Source organism: Cervus canadensis, chromosome 22, assembly GCF_019320065.1.
Source record: "Cervus canadensis isolate Bull #8, Minnesota chromosome 22, ASM1932006v1, whole genome shotgun sequence".
Taxonomy (NCBI): Eukaryota; Metazoa; Chordata; class Mammalia; order Artiodactyla; family Cervidae; genus Cervus; species Cervus canadensis.
Window position 1 is genome coordinate 49,461,868 of NC_057407.1, and position 17,741 is coordinate 49,479,608.

The 17,741-nt window shown below is 43.8% G+C and overlaps 1 protein-coding gene across 26 annotated transcripts in view; it reads right to left on the bottom strand.

Moving 5' to 3' along the window:
• Nucleotides 1–3,150: 3,150 nt before the first annotated feature.
• Nucleotides 3,151–17,741, bottom strand: part of ARPP21 (cAMP regulated phosphoprotein 21) — a 160,484-nt gene continuing 145,893 nt past the window's right edge. For all 26 annotated transcript variants that reach the window (XM_043442849.1, XM_043442868.1, XM_043442867.1 and 23 more), the window contains 2 exons: nt 5,092–5,240; nt 3,151–3,940 (listed from right to left, as the gene is read on the bottom strand). In XM_043442849.1, coding sequence (XP_043298784.1) covers nt 3,683–3,940; nt 5,092–5,240 — 407 coding nt within the window. In that variant the 3' untranslated portion in view covers nt 3,151–3,682. The remainder of the gene's footprint in view (nt 3,941–5,091; nt 5,241–17,741) is intronic.

Genomic DNA, 17,741 nt, shown 5'->3' on the forward strand with positions numbered 1-17,741 from the left:
GAGAAAATATACAAATTATGCTTCCCTCTTACATCGTAAAGGTTTCCAGAAATCAGATAGCTTTTTAAAAGATTGTTTGACCTTCATTAACCTTGTCTTCCAATTATAATTATCCTGGCAACAGTCAGGTTTAATCTAACAATTATCACTATCCCAAGGAAAAAGTCTCCTATGGAAAATGTTTTAGAAAAGCTGTTGTAAGATATTGGTTGGATTTTAATGTGTAAAAGATGTGGTTGGACTCCACCTTTAGGGTGAGGTATGTACAGTTCTTTTTCTGTTTTTGGTCTGGCAATGATGAGTTTGCCTGTGAGGGAACCCCTGGGCTGGTGAGGGTGGGCATGCCTCTCTGTCCTGGATGTGCCTGGGGATGCAGAATACAGGTAGCAGGAGGACAGCTGCAGGGAAGTGTCCTCTCCCATGCCAGCCGCTGGCAAAAGTGGAAGCTGAGTCCAAGTACTCATTTATTTTGATGGCAAAAGCCATTTCTGCTGCCACGGTCTTTCCCCTGATTGTGTCTGCTTTGTTCTTCCTTCTTCTTGTGAAGCTGCTCTGGTTCATATGTACTCCACTTTTTTCCCCCTATATTTTGGCTGCACCATGCGGCATGGGTGATCTTACTTCCCCAACCAGGGATTGAACCCACGCTCCCTGCAGTGGAAGTGCAGTGTCTTAACCAATGGACCACCAGGCACGTCCCCACCCCAGTTATTGTGTTTTGTAATTTAGCCCCCAACTATATAATTAATTACCTAATTCCATTTCCATAATGTTATATAACACACTGTCTTATCCTACTCCACATGCTGGGGAATGATATTAAAACAATAAAATAATTATGGCTGAAATTCATTGGTATCCTAGTTAGAACATTTAGTTCTAACCATCACAGGATAACCAAATGTATGAAAAAACTTACAAGAGTAAATCTGTGGGCGTGAAATTTATTTGTAGTCTTACTTGGAATTGTGCCACTAATTAGGAAATAATCAAGTATGTGGTAAAAATCTGCTGAATAAATGAATGCGTGAGTCACTTATGTTCTCTTTTACTTTCACATGGAGAATCATTAGGGACGACTGTATATTTGCATATGTATCTATATAAGTTTATAGACATATATATAATTTCCAAATGGGATTGTAACACAGTTCTAATCAATGTGAAAACAACTGAATGTTCTTCTGACAGTAAATTAAATTCTGGAATTGCCTCACTAATAAAACTGTCTCTCTACACAGCCATCTCGAATATTCAAATGTAAAACAGTAAGTTTAACATGATATTAGGAATAAAGTAATACTGGATACAAATATTTAGTGAAAGGAAGGAAGATGGATCAGCTATAACAGTAAATAAAGGGATTTGCTATGCAATAAAAGTCAAATGTCTAAATATGAGAGTAACACATTTGGAAAAGAATGGCCAAAAACAACAAAGATCTGTCTTTACCCTTAACATGATGTAGGCTTCAAATCCATGGGAAAGAAGGCTCAGTAATTCTAAGATTCCCTAAAGAAGTGCTTCAAACTTCTCAGAATAGTATGAAAAGAAAAACATTCAGCCTATATTTGGATCCTTGGGTTTGGGATCACTGCCAGGGTCAGAGGGCTCCATGGAAAATATATTTCAAATATGAGTCCATATTGGTCAGCCCCCTCCTTCCATTAGGGGAAGATACTAATTCAGTGAACACTTTGCTTCTTCTCAGAGCAGCTCTTGGTTTAAAAGCCACTCAACCTATTGGTTTAATGCTCAATTAAAAAATGCAACATCCCTTTTTCTTAGAACATTTTTCATAGTTCTGGTTTACTTATGATGAAGTCAGTAGACTGAAATCTGGGGAAATGGAACAGACTTCATAAGGAATGAAACTGATGATGATATGTGTGAAATTCCCTTTTAAAGGAAAAGTAGTGTAAAATTAAGCAACAGTAATCTAGTAGGTAGTTTGCATCCGGTTGCCTAACTCTATCTCCAGCTAAAGGACATGGACATGAAAAAATGTAATATACAGAATGTGGTAATATGAAAAATAATGGGAATTAGCCATATATACTTTCCAAATCCTTCTCACTGGCAAGTGTTTTTTAGGTATAGAGTTAACAGAACTGTTAGTCATTGTACTACTATAGCAAAGTGAAAGCTGTGGGGTTTTCTTCTCTCATTACATACCCCCTGAAAGGGACAAAGATGATACTCAGCTGTTATTTTTCAAAGGTTGTCATAAATCGGTCTTACCTGCAGAATCCACAGGGAGGTAAACATTTTTGAGAGTAGACAGGAACGGCCTTTTCAATGTTTGTGTGTGTGTGTGACTGTTCTGCATCTTTGTAACCAAATTCTTGCTTTATTTTTGGCCTTGTTTTAAATCATTAGGACAAGCATTAGCACCTTTGAGTTCCTGACTTACTGTTAATGCCTGTGGTACTTTACACTATGTGACCCAACATAATGGGTGAAGTTAGACTGGGCTGGTTTATTTTCTTTCTTTCTTTCTGACCGTGCTGGGTCTTCATTGCTGAGCACAGGCTTTCTCTCGCTGCGGAGAGCAGGCTTCTCATTGTGGCGGCTTCTCTCCCGGCGCGCGGGCTCAGTAGCTGTGGCACACAGGTTCATTTGCCCCCTGGCATGTGGCGTCTTCCTGGACCCGGGACTGAACTTGTGTTCCCTGCGTTGGCAGGTGGATTCTCAACCACTGGGCCACCCAGGGAAGTCCTAGATTGTGCCTCTTTTAATTTTGCTCTAAGCAAAGATACCTTGTTTCCCAGGGAGTGGATGAAATTTAACTGGAAGTGGCATAGGGTTTAGTACAGGATTTGGTATAGAGCTGCTGTTGGCAGATTTTCCCAGTTGGTGAAGTAAAGCTACATGCATTCAATGGGCCTAAAATTAAAGGCCAGGTGTGTACATTTCAAAAATGTGTATTCAGTGAGTGGATGAGTTGCATGTCATTTATTTCCAGGAGCCCTGTGGTATTCACGACAAGAAGCTGCAACTGGTTCAGTGTTTGCCTACTGGTGTGATACCAGTTCATCTAGAAACACCCAGAATATCTTTTCTGTGCATTATTTATAAAGCAGTGCTTGAAGAGGATAAAAGGGACACAAGCCAACACACAGGGGAACAGAGAGTGAAAGAAACTGGTGGTAAAAACATGACCTTTCTCCATAAGGTCAAATAGTTTTATTTCGATTAAACACTACAATACAGTATATATCCATTAAAAAAAGAAAACTCTATTGTGTATATAAATTATTCCTTCCATTCATCAATTCTTTTCTTTTCCATTACAGCTTTGGTACAATGTGATTTCAGTATATAATTTTTTTTTTAAATACTTCTTAGCATCACAAACTCAACACAAAGTACAAAACTAATAATCCAAATTAGGGATAGTATCGTCTACACAGTGGTATTCAGTGGTAGGAGAAAATCTTACCTTGATGAATTCATGTCACTAGCTAAGCTAGAAAGGCATACCTAGCAGACATGACGGAAATATGCACCATTAACCAGCTAACGTGTGGATTAGTCTTTTTTTTTTTTTTTTGTACAGAATACCAGCAGCAGTCATTGGGGTGTGGAGTGAATACTTCAGTCCTCAGCGGGCCTCCCGGCCTGGCTCCTGCCCCCGCAAAGGGCCGCGGCGGTGCCAGGGGACACGGCCCGGCCGGCGCGCTCAGAACCTGACCTGCCACCCGGCGTTGCTGACGCTGGCACAGTTGGTCCTGCAGCTGGCCGACGCCGCGGGGAGAGAGCTCGCGGGGCAGTGCGGGCCCACCAGCCGCAGGCTGCTCTGAGGGGTCGGCGGCGTGACGTTACAGTACACGGGCATTCCAGCGGCCGGGAGGGAGCCTTGGCCTGCCTGGGTAGGGAGCATGAGTGGCTGTTGGTACGACTGCTGGGGCAGTCCTTGAGAACCCTGGGTCATTGGCACCTGAGCAGAGACACAAGACACGTTCCTGTATGAGGAGGTCATTCCGGGGTGTCCCGCAAGCTACAGTGGTGTCATCAAAAACAGTCACGCTTTGGGGTTCGGGTCCCAGCTCTGCCTTTTATCAGCTGTTCACACTGGGCAGACCATTTGACCGCTCTGATTTTCTGATTCCACGTGCATAATGACACCTCCTTCAAAGTGGCCCCTGACAGAGCTGCAGGAGGATGCAGCAGCACTTGGGCTGCGTCTGGTGAGAAGTAAATGCTCAGCAAGTGTCAGCTTTGAGCCTCTTTCCTTCTCCTTTCTGGCTCTCCAGGGACTGCCGTCTGGACCACCCCCCTCTCTGGATTTCTGTTTTGGAAAGCCATGCTCCCATTCTGGTTTTATGCAAAGTGGCCTGGAGCCACTGATAATAAAAGAGGCTCTTGTCCCAGGAACCTACCTCACTCTCAACTTGCAACTTTCGAGAACATTTCTTATTGAGCTGGCGGTAGAGATGGATGCAATGTGAACAAGGACGGTCAAGGCAGGAAGACCGAGGATAGGGTCTCTAGGGCCAGAGGTCCTTGGTGCAGCTAAACTGAATGATTAACGTAGTTCACCAACCCTTCACTTTCCCTCTCAGTGAATTTCAGAATATACATTACTGAAGGGGGTGTGACACTTTAAATACTCAATGTGAGTTTAGTCTGGAAAATGCAACTGTCAGGTCCAATAAATACCCTTTAGATCAATTTGAGATGCCATTTTTAAATGCTTTATAAGTTAAATTTGTGGTGAAATGAAGTTTCTTTGGGTGTGATCAAAACAAACAAAAATTTGTCACAAGGACTTTCTCTCATTAAGAACCATTTCAACAGAATGTCCAGAGGTCTTCATGAACAGAACTCAAAAGCATTTTCCTTCATGAATAGAAAGCTTATGCAGAACCAGACTTTGAAGGGCATTCAAAAGCCATTTTTTGTTATGGAAATGTACATTTTCAGTTTTTTACTTGTCTAGTATAATCTTGACTCAACATCAACCACCAACACAACTGCACCTAGCACCCCCTGCCACCTACCACCCATCTGAGACGGGGACACACCCACAGCCTGTGCTTTGCAAGTTCTGCTTTTCAAAGCACTGTTTCCCAAGCTCCAGACACGCACCTGATAATTGGACACGGCTGGGTAGGAGACCATCACGCTCTGCACTGGAGCTCCCTGCTGGCTGCTCATCACGCCCTGACTCTGAGGTGGCTGCTGCACCCCCACGAGGCCTTGGAACCCCTGCTGACCAGACAAGACTGGCTGGTAACCTGCGAAGAGGAAACATCTTTTGAACCGGTTGTACCGAGGAGAACGAAGATGAAATTGCATGGGGTAAGAGAACTTCACCAGCCAACCTGAAGACCTTTCGCTGTCCGTGTTAGGAATGCTTATTTCCTAACTAGGCACATTATGCTTCTCAAGAGTGGATGAGGGCATGACTCCAAAAAATTCACTGGTATCTCCACCCAAGGGTTAGTGTTGTGGTAGTGGTACATTCTTCATGACACAAAGATGGGAACCTCTATTCATGCGGGTTGACTGCTGCAAATTATACCTTTCAGATCTGTCTTTTGCTTTGGTTTCAATGATTCTTGGACAAGTCACAAATTATCAAGTTTTTCAATTTAATATTGACTCATTTTCTTACCCTCTGACTTTCCTGCACTACCTCACTTCACAGAGATCACCATACAGCCTGTTAACTTGGGACACATTCTATTTTCCATGCTCAAGAAGACTCACAACTCCACCTAATTCAATATTCGCTGACTCAGACAAAGGCAACAACCACAGGTATGTCACACTTTATTCTGTTCCACTACTAGCCCCCAAGAGAACGTTCTGGCAAAATACTCCCATAAAAGACCATGTATGTATCACAGATTATACAGAATACAAAATTTAAAGAGTGTATCTGCTGGTGTCCTTCCAGGCAGGCCAGCTGGTGGGTTTCTTTTCTTTCTAAAGGGACCAGAATTTATTCTAATTATTTTAACCCCTACTACAAGATGTGGTTTAAAATGCATTCTTAAAGCAAGGCTGTCAACTATTCTAAATATTGGAAAGAAAGTTATGATGTTGGTGAAGATGGCAGGGTGACAGAGAAAGAAAACAGCTTCACTTCATGCTGTAAACTAAGGTCCTTTCAGAGCTCCTGTTATGAAGCGTACTGAAACCAGGCCAATTGCTGTCTTAACACAGTTCTCTGGGAGAGAGGCTTTACATTTTCTTGACGCGAACACTAAGTTTTACAATCAGATTTAAAAAATTGAAAGGAAGGGTAAAGAATTCCTAATCAGTGCCCATTGTTTATAAATAGCCTTTCTTTTGAGTGTATTTGAGAGTTTTAATTGAGAAAGGATGAAATTACATTAGTGTCTTTACAATAGATAACACTTGGCAATCCTGTTTGGCAAAAAATGTTTTCATTCACCTTAGAAATACTGGGGAAGTGTATCTTGCAAACAGTCACCAAGTTAAGAGATCAGCTCTATTCATCAAATGAGATGAAAATGAAGTGAAGTCATGGACACTCGAGAGAGCAAACTCGGGGACGAGCCGGGTCAGGAGGCCTGGGCAGTGCCTGCCCATCAGTGAGTGGAGCCAGGGCGTAATCTGGAAATCATCCTCTGACCTTCTTTTATGTGTCCCATTTTTTAAAATGTTCACATCACTCTCCTTACTCCATTTTAATAGTGGTTTTACTTACTAGGTTATTTTAAATTCTAGTATAGACACCACATACTAAGAATGTAATTAAGGGTCGTGACCACCTTTCCTCCAGTCATTCTGAGTTCATGGGAACACAGTCAAAGCCTCCCTTACATGTGCTTTGCAGGTCTACTGGATCTCAATAACCTCAGCCCAGAGGGTTTATAAATATGGCAAAGTGTTTGAAGTTTATACAATATGGAAAAATCATCAGACTTGGGAACAAGAAATGTGACTTAAGGCCACGTCACGGTCCTCCCTACCTCCCAAAATGCCTCATATGCAGGGAGAAATTTCTTTTAACATTCATTGCCAAAATTTGTTCTCTAGGATTTCCCCCTTTTATTCTTATACCCATTGGCCCTGAAAAAAAAAAAAATTCTGTTGCTGTTTTATTATTACTAGGATATTACTACTAGCCATATCAAATTCACTGTAGCAAGGATTGTTGTTATATATGTTAAAAAAAAAAAACAAACTTGGCATGACTGTAGAAAATTCATGGTCACAGCCTTCCTTACCATGTCCTATTTCTATAGCAAAGAGCAAGCAATGTGAACTTTCAGGTCTGTGTAATGGTGCTTATTTCTGGCTGAAGAGTCAAAGTACAGGTTGAAAATGAGAGAAATGTCTTTAAAAAAAAAATCTGATTTATACTTGGATCTTAGGGTGAAGCCCCGTTGGTCTCAGGGGTACTACTGAGGATACACATGGCTATGATGGAAATAGAAGGCGGGAGGAAGGGGAGGAGAAAGGGCAGGAGAGGCCGGGTGGCCTCACACCTAACGGGGATGCACTTGCTTACTGAATCCTTCCAGCCTTTCCCGAGTCATCTTCAGAATGACTCTGTTTCACAGTGTCTATTCAAAAATAAATCGAGATGGCCTATGAAAGATTCATTTATTGCATCAGCTCTATAAACCAAAATTGGGGTGAAGGGAAAAATCAGTCTGATGATAATAGAGCTGCTAAGACATACAGAAAACAGAATGTCTTGGTAGGAAGACGAAGTAGCTATCAGATAATATTCAAGGAGAGAATAAGAGTGAGGAGGTTGGGCGGCCTCCTCCCAATAAAGGTGCAGGCCCGGGGTGGGGTTGGGGGGATGCAATTCATCTCCCCTGAGCCCACGGGTGTGGGGACACTGCCGTGGTGTTGCCCTCCCCAAGCTGCTGCTGCCTGATTTGTGAACTTTAACACCCAGTCATGCATAGCAATGGGCTACCAGCCCTGCCCCAGGATTCCCACAGTCAACACACTTAAGGCAAATAAAGATTTATGTGGGGAGCAAATCACGCCATACAATTTCTAAATGAAAAGTTAAGGAAAGTCCAATTTATATTCATGAACCCCATTCATTTCTCAGTTCACTCTCCAGGCAAGAAATTCACACCTGGAATGGTTTTAATCAGAGGGCCCCACTGCTTTAAGTGATGCTACAGAAGGTAGGCGGCAGAACGGTCCTTGAGACAGGAGGCTGTGTGGAATGTGAATTTGAGCTCCGGTCTAGGAATAGACAAACAGAAATGTGATCGCAGTGACCTCAGTGTGAACTAACAGGGTCTGCCTGGGACACCACTTGCCCGAAGGCAAAGATGGTGGAGCTGGCTGGTGGCAGCCTGCTTATCTCGTCTACTCAAATGAGAAGCCTGTTCCCGTTTGTCAGTTCTTAGCCGTGAAATGATCTGTTTTTCATATTTATTGAGGATTAGCCAGATAGAATGCAACGTACAAAACAGAAACAGCAACGGTAGCTGCCCTGGAGGCTTGCTAGGGCGATCGTAAAGACATTAGCTATTTGTATTATTCCTTTTTCAGTTGAGGTTAATTCAATTTTCATGTCACATGCGTCATTTATTTTCTGAAGGTAAAAAGGTCAGGAGTGGACAAATGCCTCCTGACCAGTAAAAGAATACCCCTCTGCTAAGATTGAGGAGGTATAACATGTAAAATGTCTGGATCTTACAGATCTGAAATTTAACATTGTTTTGACTAAAATATGGCAGTTATTGAATACTCTTTGTAGTCCGAGGGTAATTCATTAATATTCTGTCAAAGAAACAGTTCGCTTGATGTAGCATATTTATGAAAAATCAGAATGTAAATTGGAATTACAATTTAGGAATTTAAAATTGCATGATTGATACGGATGTTATTTTAACTCTTATTGGTAAATACATTGTTATGGAGCCAACATTTTGGAAATGAACGAATGACAAAGTCATGACCTGTGGTTTTAGGTGTTTGATTCCCTGGCTGTTGTTGGTTATGAAGGTTGAAGGTGAATAGGATGTATCTTAACTACAAATATTGGGCAGATATTGGGTTGGCCAGAAAGTTCATTCGAGTTTTTCTGTACCTCCTTACAGAATGAACTTTTTGGCCAACTTAGCATCTACAAAGTAAGAAGCTATGCAGTTCTCAACACCTCCCCAAGCCACCTAAGCAGTGCAATTTTCCTATTGCAATTTTCCTATTGGGTTTCTTAAGTATTCTTAATATGGTACAATGTCTTTTCAAATGATTAAAGTTAATAATCTCCTTAATAGAAAATATGACTTCTCTTGGGTGAACCAACACACACAGGCTTCTAAGGAACCAGGGTAGCTGGTTCTGAATTCAAATTCTGTTCTCTGTACATGGAATTACATGTAGATGGAATTACAGTAGTTCAGTTGTGACATAGCTGATGAAGAATATGAAAAAGAAAAATGCTTATCCAGGACTGACTTGTCCCTTTGCTAAATTTTTATAGTTCATGCATTCCACATACTACTTTCTATTAATAATATCTGCCTGGTTCTGTTTGTTGGTTTCCTATCGATTCTTTTACTTTTTCTTCTTTCTTACAGATTCTCCATCATAACTGGCTAATTAGCTATATTGGTTTGATCACTTACTCTGATCCAGGCAGTAAATTAAGCACTTACACTTTATTGTCACAACAATCCTGGGAGGTAGTCAATGCTATTAAACTCCTTTTTACAAAAGACACAACTATGACCCAGACATTTGTCAGGGTCAGAGTGCTAGTAGGAGGGAAAGCTAGAATTTAGGTTGAGGTTTACTGGCTTGGGCATCCCTGTTTTTCCTCCCTAAACTGTAGTACTATTTATTACACATTCTTCCAACTCTCATATATTAACATAATTTCCTTAGCGTGGCAGCTACTCAATGGCCATTCATTGTATTCATTATTTTCTCAATAGTTAAAACCATTAAGAGGATGAGAGTTATGATCCACAGTCTGTTGAACACTGTCTTGCTGGTATCAAAGAAAGAAAAATCAAAGGTAAAGCATAAGTGCCCTGACAAAATCACTCAGACCACTCAATAATGATTTAAAGGTTGGTCACTCAGATAACAGGATACCAGACAGGTGGTCAGGTTGGAGCTGGGTGGGGGTGAGTCAAATGGATTCTAGTCCCTTCATTTACTTCATTAGTTCCTAATCAGTGGAAACTACAGTTTTCAATTACTAGGTCCATTTCAAAAATGCCTCTCCTCACAATCTTCAAAGATTCTGTACATTTACTCTGGATTGTTTTTCCAAAATGCTCTCAAACTATAAGATAAAAATAACTTGGGACTTCCCTGGTGGTCCAGTGGCTAAGACTCCCCACTCCCAGTGCAGGGGGCTAGGATTCAACCCCTGGTCAGGGAATTAAATCCCACATGCCACAACTAAGACCCGGCACAGCCAAATAAATATTTTAGGAAAAAAAAAGAAAAAATGCATTTAAAAAAACCTTATTTGCTCATTAAATATAATACTAGTTCTGTTGCTTGACTGTATCAGGCAGCTAGCTGTGGCTCAGAAAGCCATGTGACCTTTGGAAATAAAAAGTATCTATAGTATTTGGAAGTTGGTAAGAGAAGATACACAGAAACTCTAGGATGTCAGATGCAAAGTGTTAGTCGCTCAGTCCTGTCCAACTCTTTGTGACCCCATACTCCACCAGGCTCCTCTGTCCATGGAATTCTCCAGGCAAGAATACTGGAGTGGGTAGCCTTTCCCTTCTCTAGGAGATCTTCCCAGCCCAGGGATTGAACCTGGGTCTCCTATGAACACTATGGATTTGTTCCCAAGTTTTCTTTCATTAGAAGGGCACTTTTTAAGACAGGGGGCCTTTCTGGCTTCATCTATCTAAACTACCTTGATGTTCAAGGTGGCTAGCCATGAGTAGGGAGAACAGATGTATCCTATGGGATCATGATATTGCTATGGTTTCCTGAAAGAGGACCACCTCCTTATGCTTCAGAGGAGTAGGTCTGGGGTACTGGAGGCCCGGTGCCCACCTCAGGTAGAGTGGAAGGTGCCCCTGACAGTCCCACTGGCACTCGGGGTCCGGGGACACACGGTCCTCTTGATTTCCCTGGCCTTTGAAGACACTGTCTTGCTTCTCCTCCCAGGTGATGACTCCATGATGTGACTGCGTAGGTTAAGGGGGGTCACCTTTGAAAAGCAAGGCGTGTATCTTTTGAAGCATTTTGCCTTTATGTCAAATTGCCAATTTATGTGCCCTAAAACCCCATGTAGAACTTTTAAAAGAAGAAAACCAGTATAGACTGGATCTGAAGACATTTTTTTTCCAAACATGTCCAAAGATTAAGATACAGGATAAAAATATCTTCCCTGGACATCATAAGAAGATACTGTTCTTATATATGAAGTAAAATATCATGAAACTGGCCAAAAAATGAAAAAAGAGGGGTATAAAAAAACTGCCTTTTTTTTTTTTTTTGGCTGCTGAGGTTCATTTTGACTTCTTTCATCTTTGTGTAAGTGTCTGCCTTCATCTGCTTTACCGGCCATCTCGGTCTCTGTCCGCTTTCTCTTCCTCGCTATTTATTATTCAGGGGTTTTCATTCTTTAGGAACAAGATGCAGAATGAGCGCGGGAGGCCACACCCATCCCAGGGAAGCCCAGTCCACCCTAATGAACTTGGGGAATGCTGTCACCAGCCGTAAGTGGAGCTACGCTTCCTGAAGCAGTGGTTTTCCTTCCTACTTTCTCTTTTGCTCATTAGCTTGCTTGCTGCACAGAGTGTAATTCTTAAAAGCCTCTTTAGTGTCCCCCGAGAATGCCCACACATGGGTCATTTTCCCGTGGCCGTCCGTACACATCAGATGAACCATCCTATTACTGCAAGCCCGGGGCCTCTTCATTGTAATTAGACCATCCGGATCCACGTTATCGCAACTACAAAGCTAGTTTTCTTTCTTTCTTTTTTTTTTCCCCAAATCAGGGCAAACATGAGAGACATTGTTAAGTGACTACAGGAACAGCTCATGCACAGAATTTCAATGAATGCCTCTAAGGGAAGCTGGCATTGAATTCCATTTTAAACGGACGAGGCTGTCATATTATTGAAGTAATTCTCTGAACTTTCCTGGCCCAGAGTGCTGTGCTGACAGCCAGAGAGCCTCCACAACCCAGAGGGAGAAAACCTACAGGAGATTCACAAACGTTTTACTTTCTTAATGAGGCTGCGTGGCTTAGAAAATGTGGCATTCTTGCATTTCTGCACGTCTCCCAGTGTTAATTATGGACATGCTTACACCAGGCTGGGTGACAGCAAATTGGTGCTGAGGCAGCTTAGAGGAGTTCTCTCCACAGACTAAACTCAGGGTAGAGCGAAGACAGAGGTGGGTTTAATCATGGCTCGTGGGAGCATTCCCTCTGGGGGTGTTCCCATTGACAAATTGCTTTCGATCAGTTGGCTAGAACAGGACGATCATGAGGTCAGAAGTCATGGGGTCAACCCCACGGTGATTCTATTACCATCACTGTCACATAGTTACAGGTTGTAAGCTAGCCCCGGCCCACTATTCTGAAAATAAGTTCTATGGTCATAGATTCAATCTGTAGAACCCTACATCAAAACAGAGAGAAAAAACCCACTTGCTTTATAGTTAATCAAAAGTAACCTGTTTATAGAAGAAAGCATTAAATATTATTTTTCCCAATAGTCTTCAGTTGCAGACTGGCCGGGTTCTTACCTAAACTTTATTCTAGTGGTAGGTCCCAGCATCTGGGATCTCAGCTCCTCGACCAGGGATCGAACCGATGCCTCCTGCAGTGGGAGTGCAGAGTCTTAGCCACTGGACCGCCAGGGAAGTCCCTCTAGTGGTAGATTTAGCAGTAATACTGTTCCAGTGGTAGAGTCTGCTGGGAGGCAAGAGCAGTCATCCAGGCCAGAGACAATAAAGACAGATACTAAGGCAGAGATGGAGGCTGAGAGAGAAGGCGCACACCAGGGCCAGATACTGGCAGCCAGGAGTTTTAGTGATGCTGCATGTTGGACGGACACTAGCTTGGACTGACTGTACCATAAATGTAGATGTCAGTTGTCCACTGGAACCCAGACTCTGATAAACAAAAAGCCCTGATTTGTAGTGCTCACTGATTTGCCTGAGGTAACTATCCCCACCAATTTCAGGCTACAAAGGGCGTAACAATCAGCTGGCAAAACTCCTGATGTTTTGAATGTTGCTCGTGTAGGCCAAAACAAGAGAGCTCTGGTACCCCACTGATCTGAATTCAGTGTCAATCTGATTTTCAGTTTACTTAGGTTTTGCCTCTTTTATCCTTCCTTTGAACCTGCTGACTATACTTTGCTCTTTTTTGTAACAATGACTCTAAGAGCTATTCATAGGATTTTTATGGACATGGAGGAGACAGGCGCAGAGACACTGGACAGACACTGGATATACATTGGAGTGTATACTGGACTACACTGGATGTACACTGGTGTATACTGGAGTGTACACTGGAGTGTATACTGGAGTGTACACTGGAGTGTATACTGGACTGTATGCTAGAGATACACTGGTGTATACTGGAGTGTACACTGGAGTGTATACTGGACTTATACTAGAGATACACTGGTGTATACTGGACTGTACACTGGGGTGTATACTGGACTGTATGCTAGATATACACTGGTGTATACTGGACTGGACTGGACACTGGATGTGTCTATATGTGCATTTGACTGCCAGCTGTCCAGACGTGTCCAGCTGTGCATTTGACCATATACCAGAGTGCCAGATGTGTGCCAGATGTGTGCCAAATATGTCTAGCTGTGCGCCAGATGTGCATCTGACCAGCTGTGTACCAGATGTGTCCATTTACACTGGACTGGACTATACACTGTACTGTGGAGTATACTGGACCCTGGACTGCACCTGATGATGTACACGGGCCTGGGCTGTGCACCAGACTGTCTGGTAGACTGTACACTGTACTGTACCGTATACTGGACACTGGCCTGTACCTGATGATGTACACGGGCCTGGGCTGCGCATCAGACTGCCTGGCAGACTGTACACTGTACCACATACTGGACACTGGCCTGTACCTTGTGGTGTACAACAGACTGTACGCTGGACCGCACAGCATACACTGGACCAGACCGCACCGCATACACTGGACTGGACCGCACAGGACACTGGACTGGACCGCATACCGGACACCGGACCAGACCGCACAGGACACTGGATATACACTACACTGTGTCCAGTGGGTGTCCACTGGCATGTACACTGGCTTTGAAGAAACTGAAAGAAGTACCAGCATGATGTTTTCTGGCACATCATGGATACACATCCTCTGAACCTATATATGCAGAAGGCCAGGCTCTAATGATGTGGGATTTAGTTCCTCCTGATTTTTCCTTGAGCTCTAGGGTAGACAACATCAGTCCATTTTCAATTTCGAGATGCCAAAAAAGTTTAAAGGTCAACTTGCTTACATTTTATTACAACAAAAGAGTGATTGATTCTAAATTATATAACGGGTAGCTCAAAAACAAAAATCCCACAACTGAACCTGGTATAAATGGTTTTCTACCCATAACTAATGTCTTCTAAGGAGAAAATCCAGGGATAAACATTTGTAAAGAAATTCTCATCATAGGGTTCAGGGAACATTAACTTTGAATCCTCTGTGTTTCTATCAGTTTTCCAACAGATGGCCCCAAAGTGAAGCCGCTGGGCAAGAGATGATGTCACAAGTCCAAGCAACAAGAACGAGATTGTTTCTGTTCATCTACCTAATCAACCCATGATTATCCTTGTTAACAGTTATTTAAAAGTATTGCTTTTATCTAATCAAGACAACAATTAGAAATCTATAGGCTTGTCCATGCAAATACAAATGTGCTTATTTTCTTAGCTGGAGCTGCAGGATATGGTCCACACTTAAATCCCATTTCACAATAATTAAAGTAAAAATAAACATGAAGGAGGAATGGTCTTCCACCCGAGGCCTGCTAGCGTTTCACTGTGGTCAGATTCTTTGTGCTGTGCTGAGTCGCTCAGTCGTGTCCAACTCTCTGCAACCCCAAGGACTGTAGGCCGCCAGGCTCCTCTGTCCATCAGGATTCTCCAGGCAACAATACTGCAGTGGGTTGCTATGCCCTCCTCCAGGGGATCATCCCAACTCAGGGATTGAACCCAGGTCTCCTGCATTGCAGGCATATTCTTTACCATCTGATCCACCAGGGAAGCTTATAAGCACCCAAACAGAGCAGGAGCTGTACTGATGGTCACACCTTTGCGGCCTGCTGAATTCACTGTAAGGAGATGATGCCAACAGCCCGGGTCTAAGAGAACCAGGTGCGCCTCACAGGCTGTCTCTGGCAGCACACCAGGTTGCGCTGAGTGTACTAAGCCAGGCCCACCTTGCAGCCCTTCTCAACGCTTTGAATTCTCACAGTTTGCCACTCAGTCCTGCCTCCTCATCACATCTCCATCTCCGAGTGCCTGTGTCCCTGCCCTGCTTCCCTTGACAATGGTTCTCAACATTCTCCTGTCTCTGGAATCACTTGGTTAAAATGACCAAGTTAAAACACAGATTCTTAGGCTCCAACCTCCAGAGGTTTTAATTCAGCAGGTTTAGGTGGGGCCTTGGGAAGTGCTGTCTTGACAAGTTCCCAGGGGGCTGCTGATGCTGCTGGTCTGGGGACCACACTTTGAAGATCACTGCTGGACCTTGGTTTTCAATGAATTCAGTCATTAAGTCGTGTCCAGCTCTTTTATGACTCCATGGACAGTAGTTACCAGGTTCCTCAGTCCATGGGATTTCCCAGGCAATACTACTGGAGTGGGTTGCCATTTCCTTCTCCAGGGGATCTTCCCGAACCAGGGATCAAACCTGGGTCTCCTGCTTCGGCAGGTGGATTCTTTAGCGCTGAGCCACCAGAGAAGCCCTTTCAATGAATACTTCTGCCTTGAATTCTTACCGTTTAAGCCTCTTACTTTTCGTTTCATATTGTAGCTGATGGGATCTGATACATCACTCCTTGTGCGGGGGAGGGGGCGGGGGGGGGCATCTCTCCTCTCTGACTTCATTTTCCTTACCTGTAAATCTGGGACCATCCTTTTCTCAAGGGGTTTTAGGTAGACCAAGATCCCTCTTGTAAGAAACATCCAAGAGACCGAGCACCCGGCTGTGACTGAGATGTGACCTCCCTGCCCCTGCTCATCCTCTGGAAAAGGAAACGTTTCTTATACATCTGGGTCTAGCCTGGTATTCTGCATTCAGTGACTCAAGAACATTTATCAATGATATTGATGAAAAACCACCCTCACTGTATTTGCCCTAGAGGAATCTTACAATGCCACAGGACAGAAAATAAGCCCACAAACAGAGACCTGGGGAAAAACAATGAGGAAGCAGGAATTCCCTGGTTGCCCAGTGATTAAGACTTAATGGTTAAGACTTCACCTTCCCATGCAGGGAGTCTGGGTTTGATCCCTGATCAAGGAATTAGGTTCTGCATGTCACACAGTGTGGCGGGCGGCGGGGAAGCAGCAATGTACTCAGAACGCCGCAGCCCTGCCCATGCTTGAGGGATGGCCAAAGAAAAGCAACTGATCACCATCACAGCAGAATAAAGACAAAGCTGACCAGACGCCAACTGTTTTTTCTTGTCCCTTCTGCCTCTGGAAAAAGTTCCTTTCAGTAGCAAGTCAAGTGGGCACACCACAGCTTCCACTTTCACCTGATAGTGTTGGGACAGGTGCAGGGAGAGGCCTCTATAAGGAGGAGATGTGGAAAGGAGCTGAAAAAGGGAGTGGGAAGGGCAGAAAAACCCCCAGACACTGTCTGGTATGTGCAAACCGGTCTGCTAGCGCTCGGCCAGGCATCTGGGAAAACAAATCAGATTTCTGAAGCCCCGCGTCTTTGGGACGTAACTGTGGGCTTGCTTGTATGTCTTGATCATCACTGGGCTTGGTAAAAAAAAAGCCAACGAGAAACCCGGCGCTCACCTCCTTGCCCTCCTAGAGCACATGTCTGGGACTCCTTGCTTTTCTAAATCTCTTCTCAGGGCCTTCCCTGGTGGTCCAGTGGTTAAGACTTCACCTTCCAATGTCGGGGGTACAGGTTCCCTCCCTACTTAGGGACCTAAGATCCCACATGCCTTGCAGCCAAACCACCAAAACAGAAAACAGAAGCAATGTTATAACAAATTCAATCAGGACTTCAAAAAACGGGGACTCCTCCGGTCCCCGTGGTTAAGAATCCGCCTTGCACTGCAGGGGACGCGGGATTGATCCCTTGTCTGGGAACTGAGACCCCCACCTGCCTCCGAGAAACTAAGGCCCTGCATCACAACTACTGAACGCGTGTGCTCTGGGGCCCACGTGACACAACCAGGGTCAGGGCACCACGAAGATCCCGCGCGATGCAGCTAGGCCTGATGCAGCCCAAACGAAAGAAGCTGCAAGAAAGTAAAATAAAAAAAAAAAGACTTTAAAAATGGTACACATAAAAAAAAAAATCCTCTCTTGCCCTGCCCTCTCTCCTCCCCACTGCAAGTCTGAAATCGTTCAACTTGAGTGGGAACAATGGATCTGGAGTCCTCCTGGCCCAGCCAGCTCAGGACGATGGAAGCTGGGGGTGCTGAGGGCGAAGAAGGCACAGGATTGCACACAGAATTTCTCATGAGCTGGGGGTTAAATCTCACTCTGCTGTCAGTCCCCTTGCTGGCATATATATGCTATAGTGCTTCCTCCAAATATGACAGACCGGGCTGCCAGGCGTATTT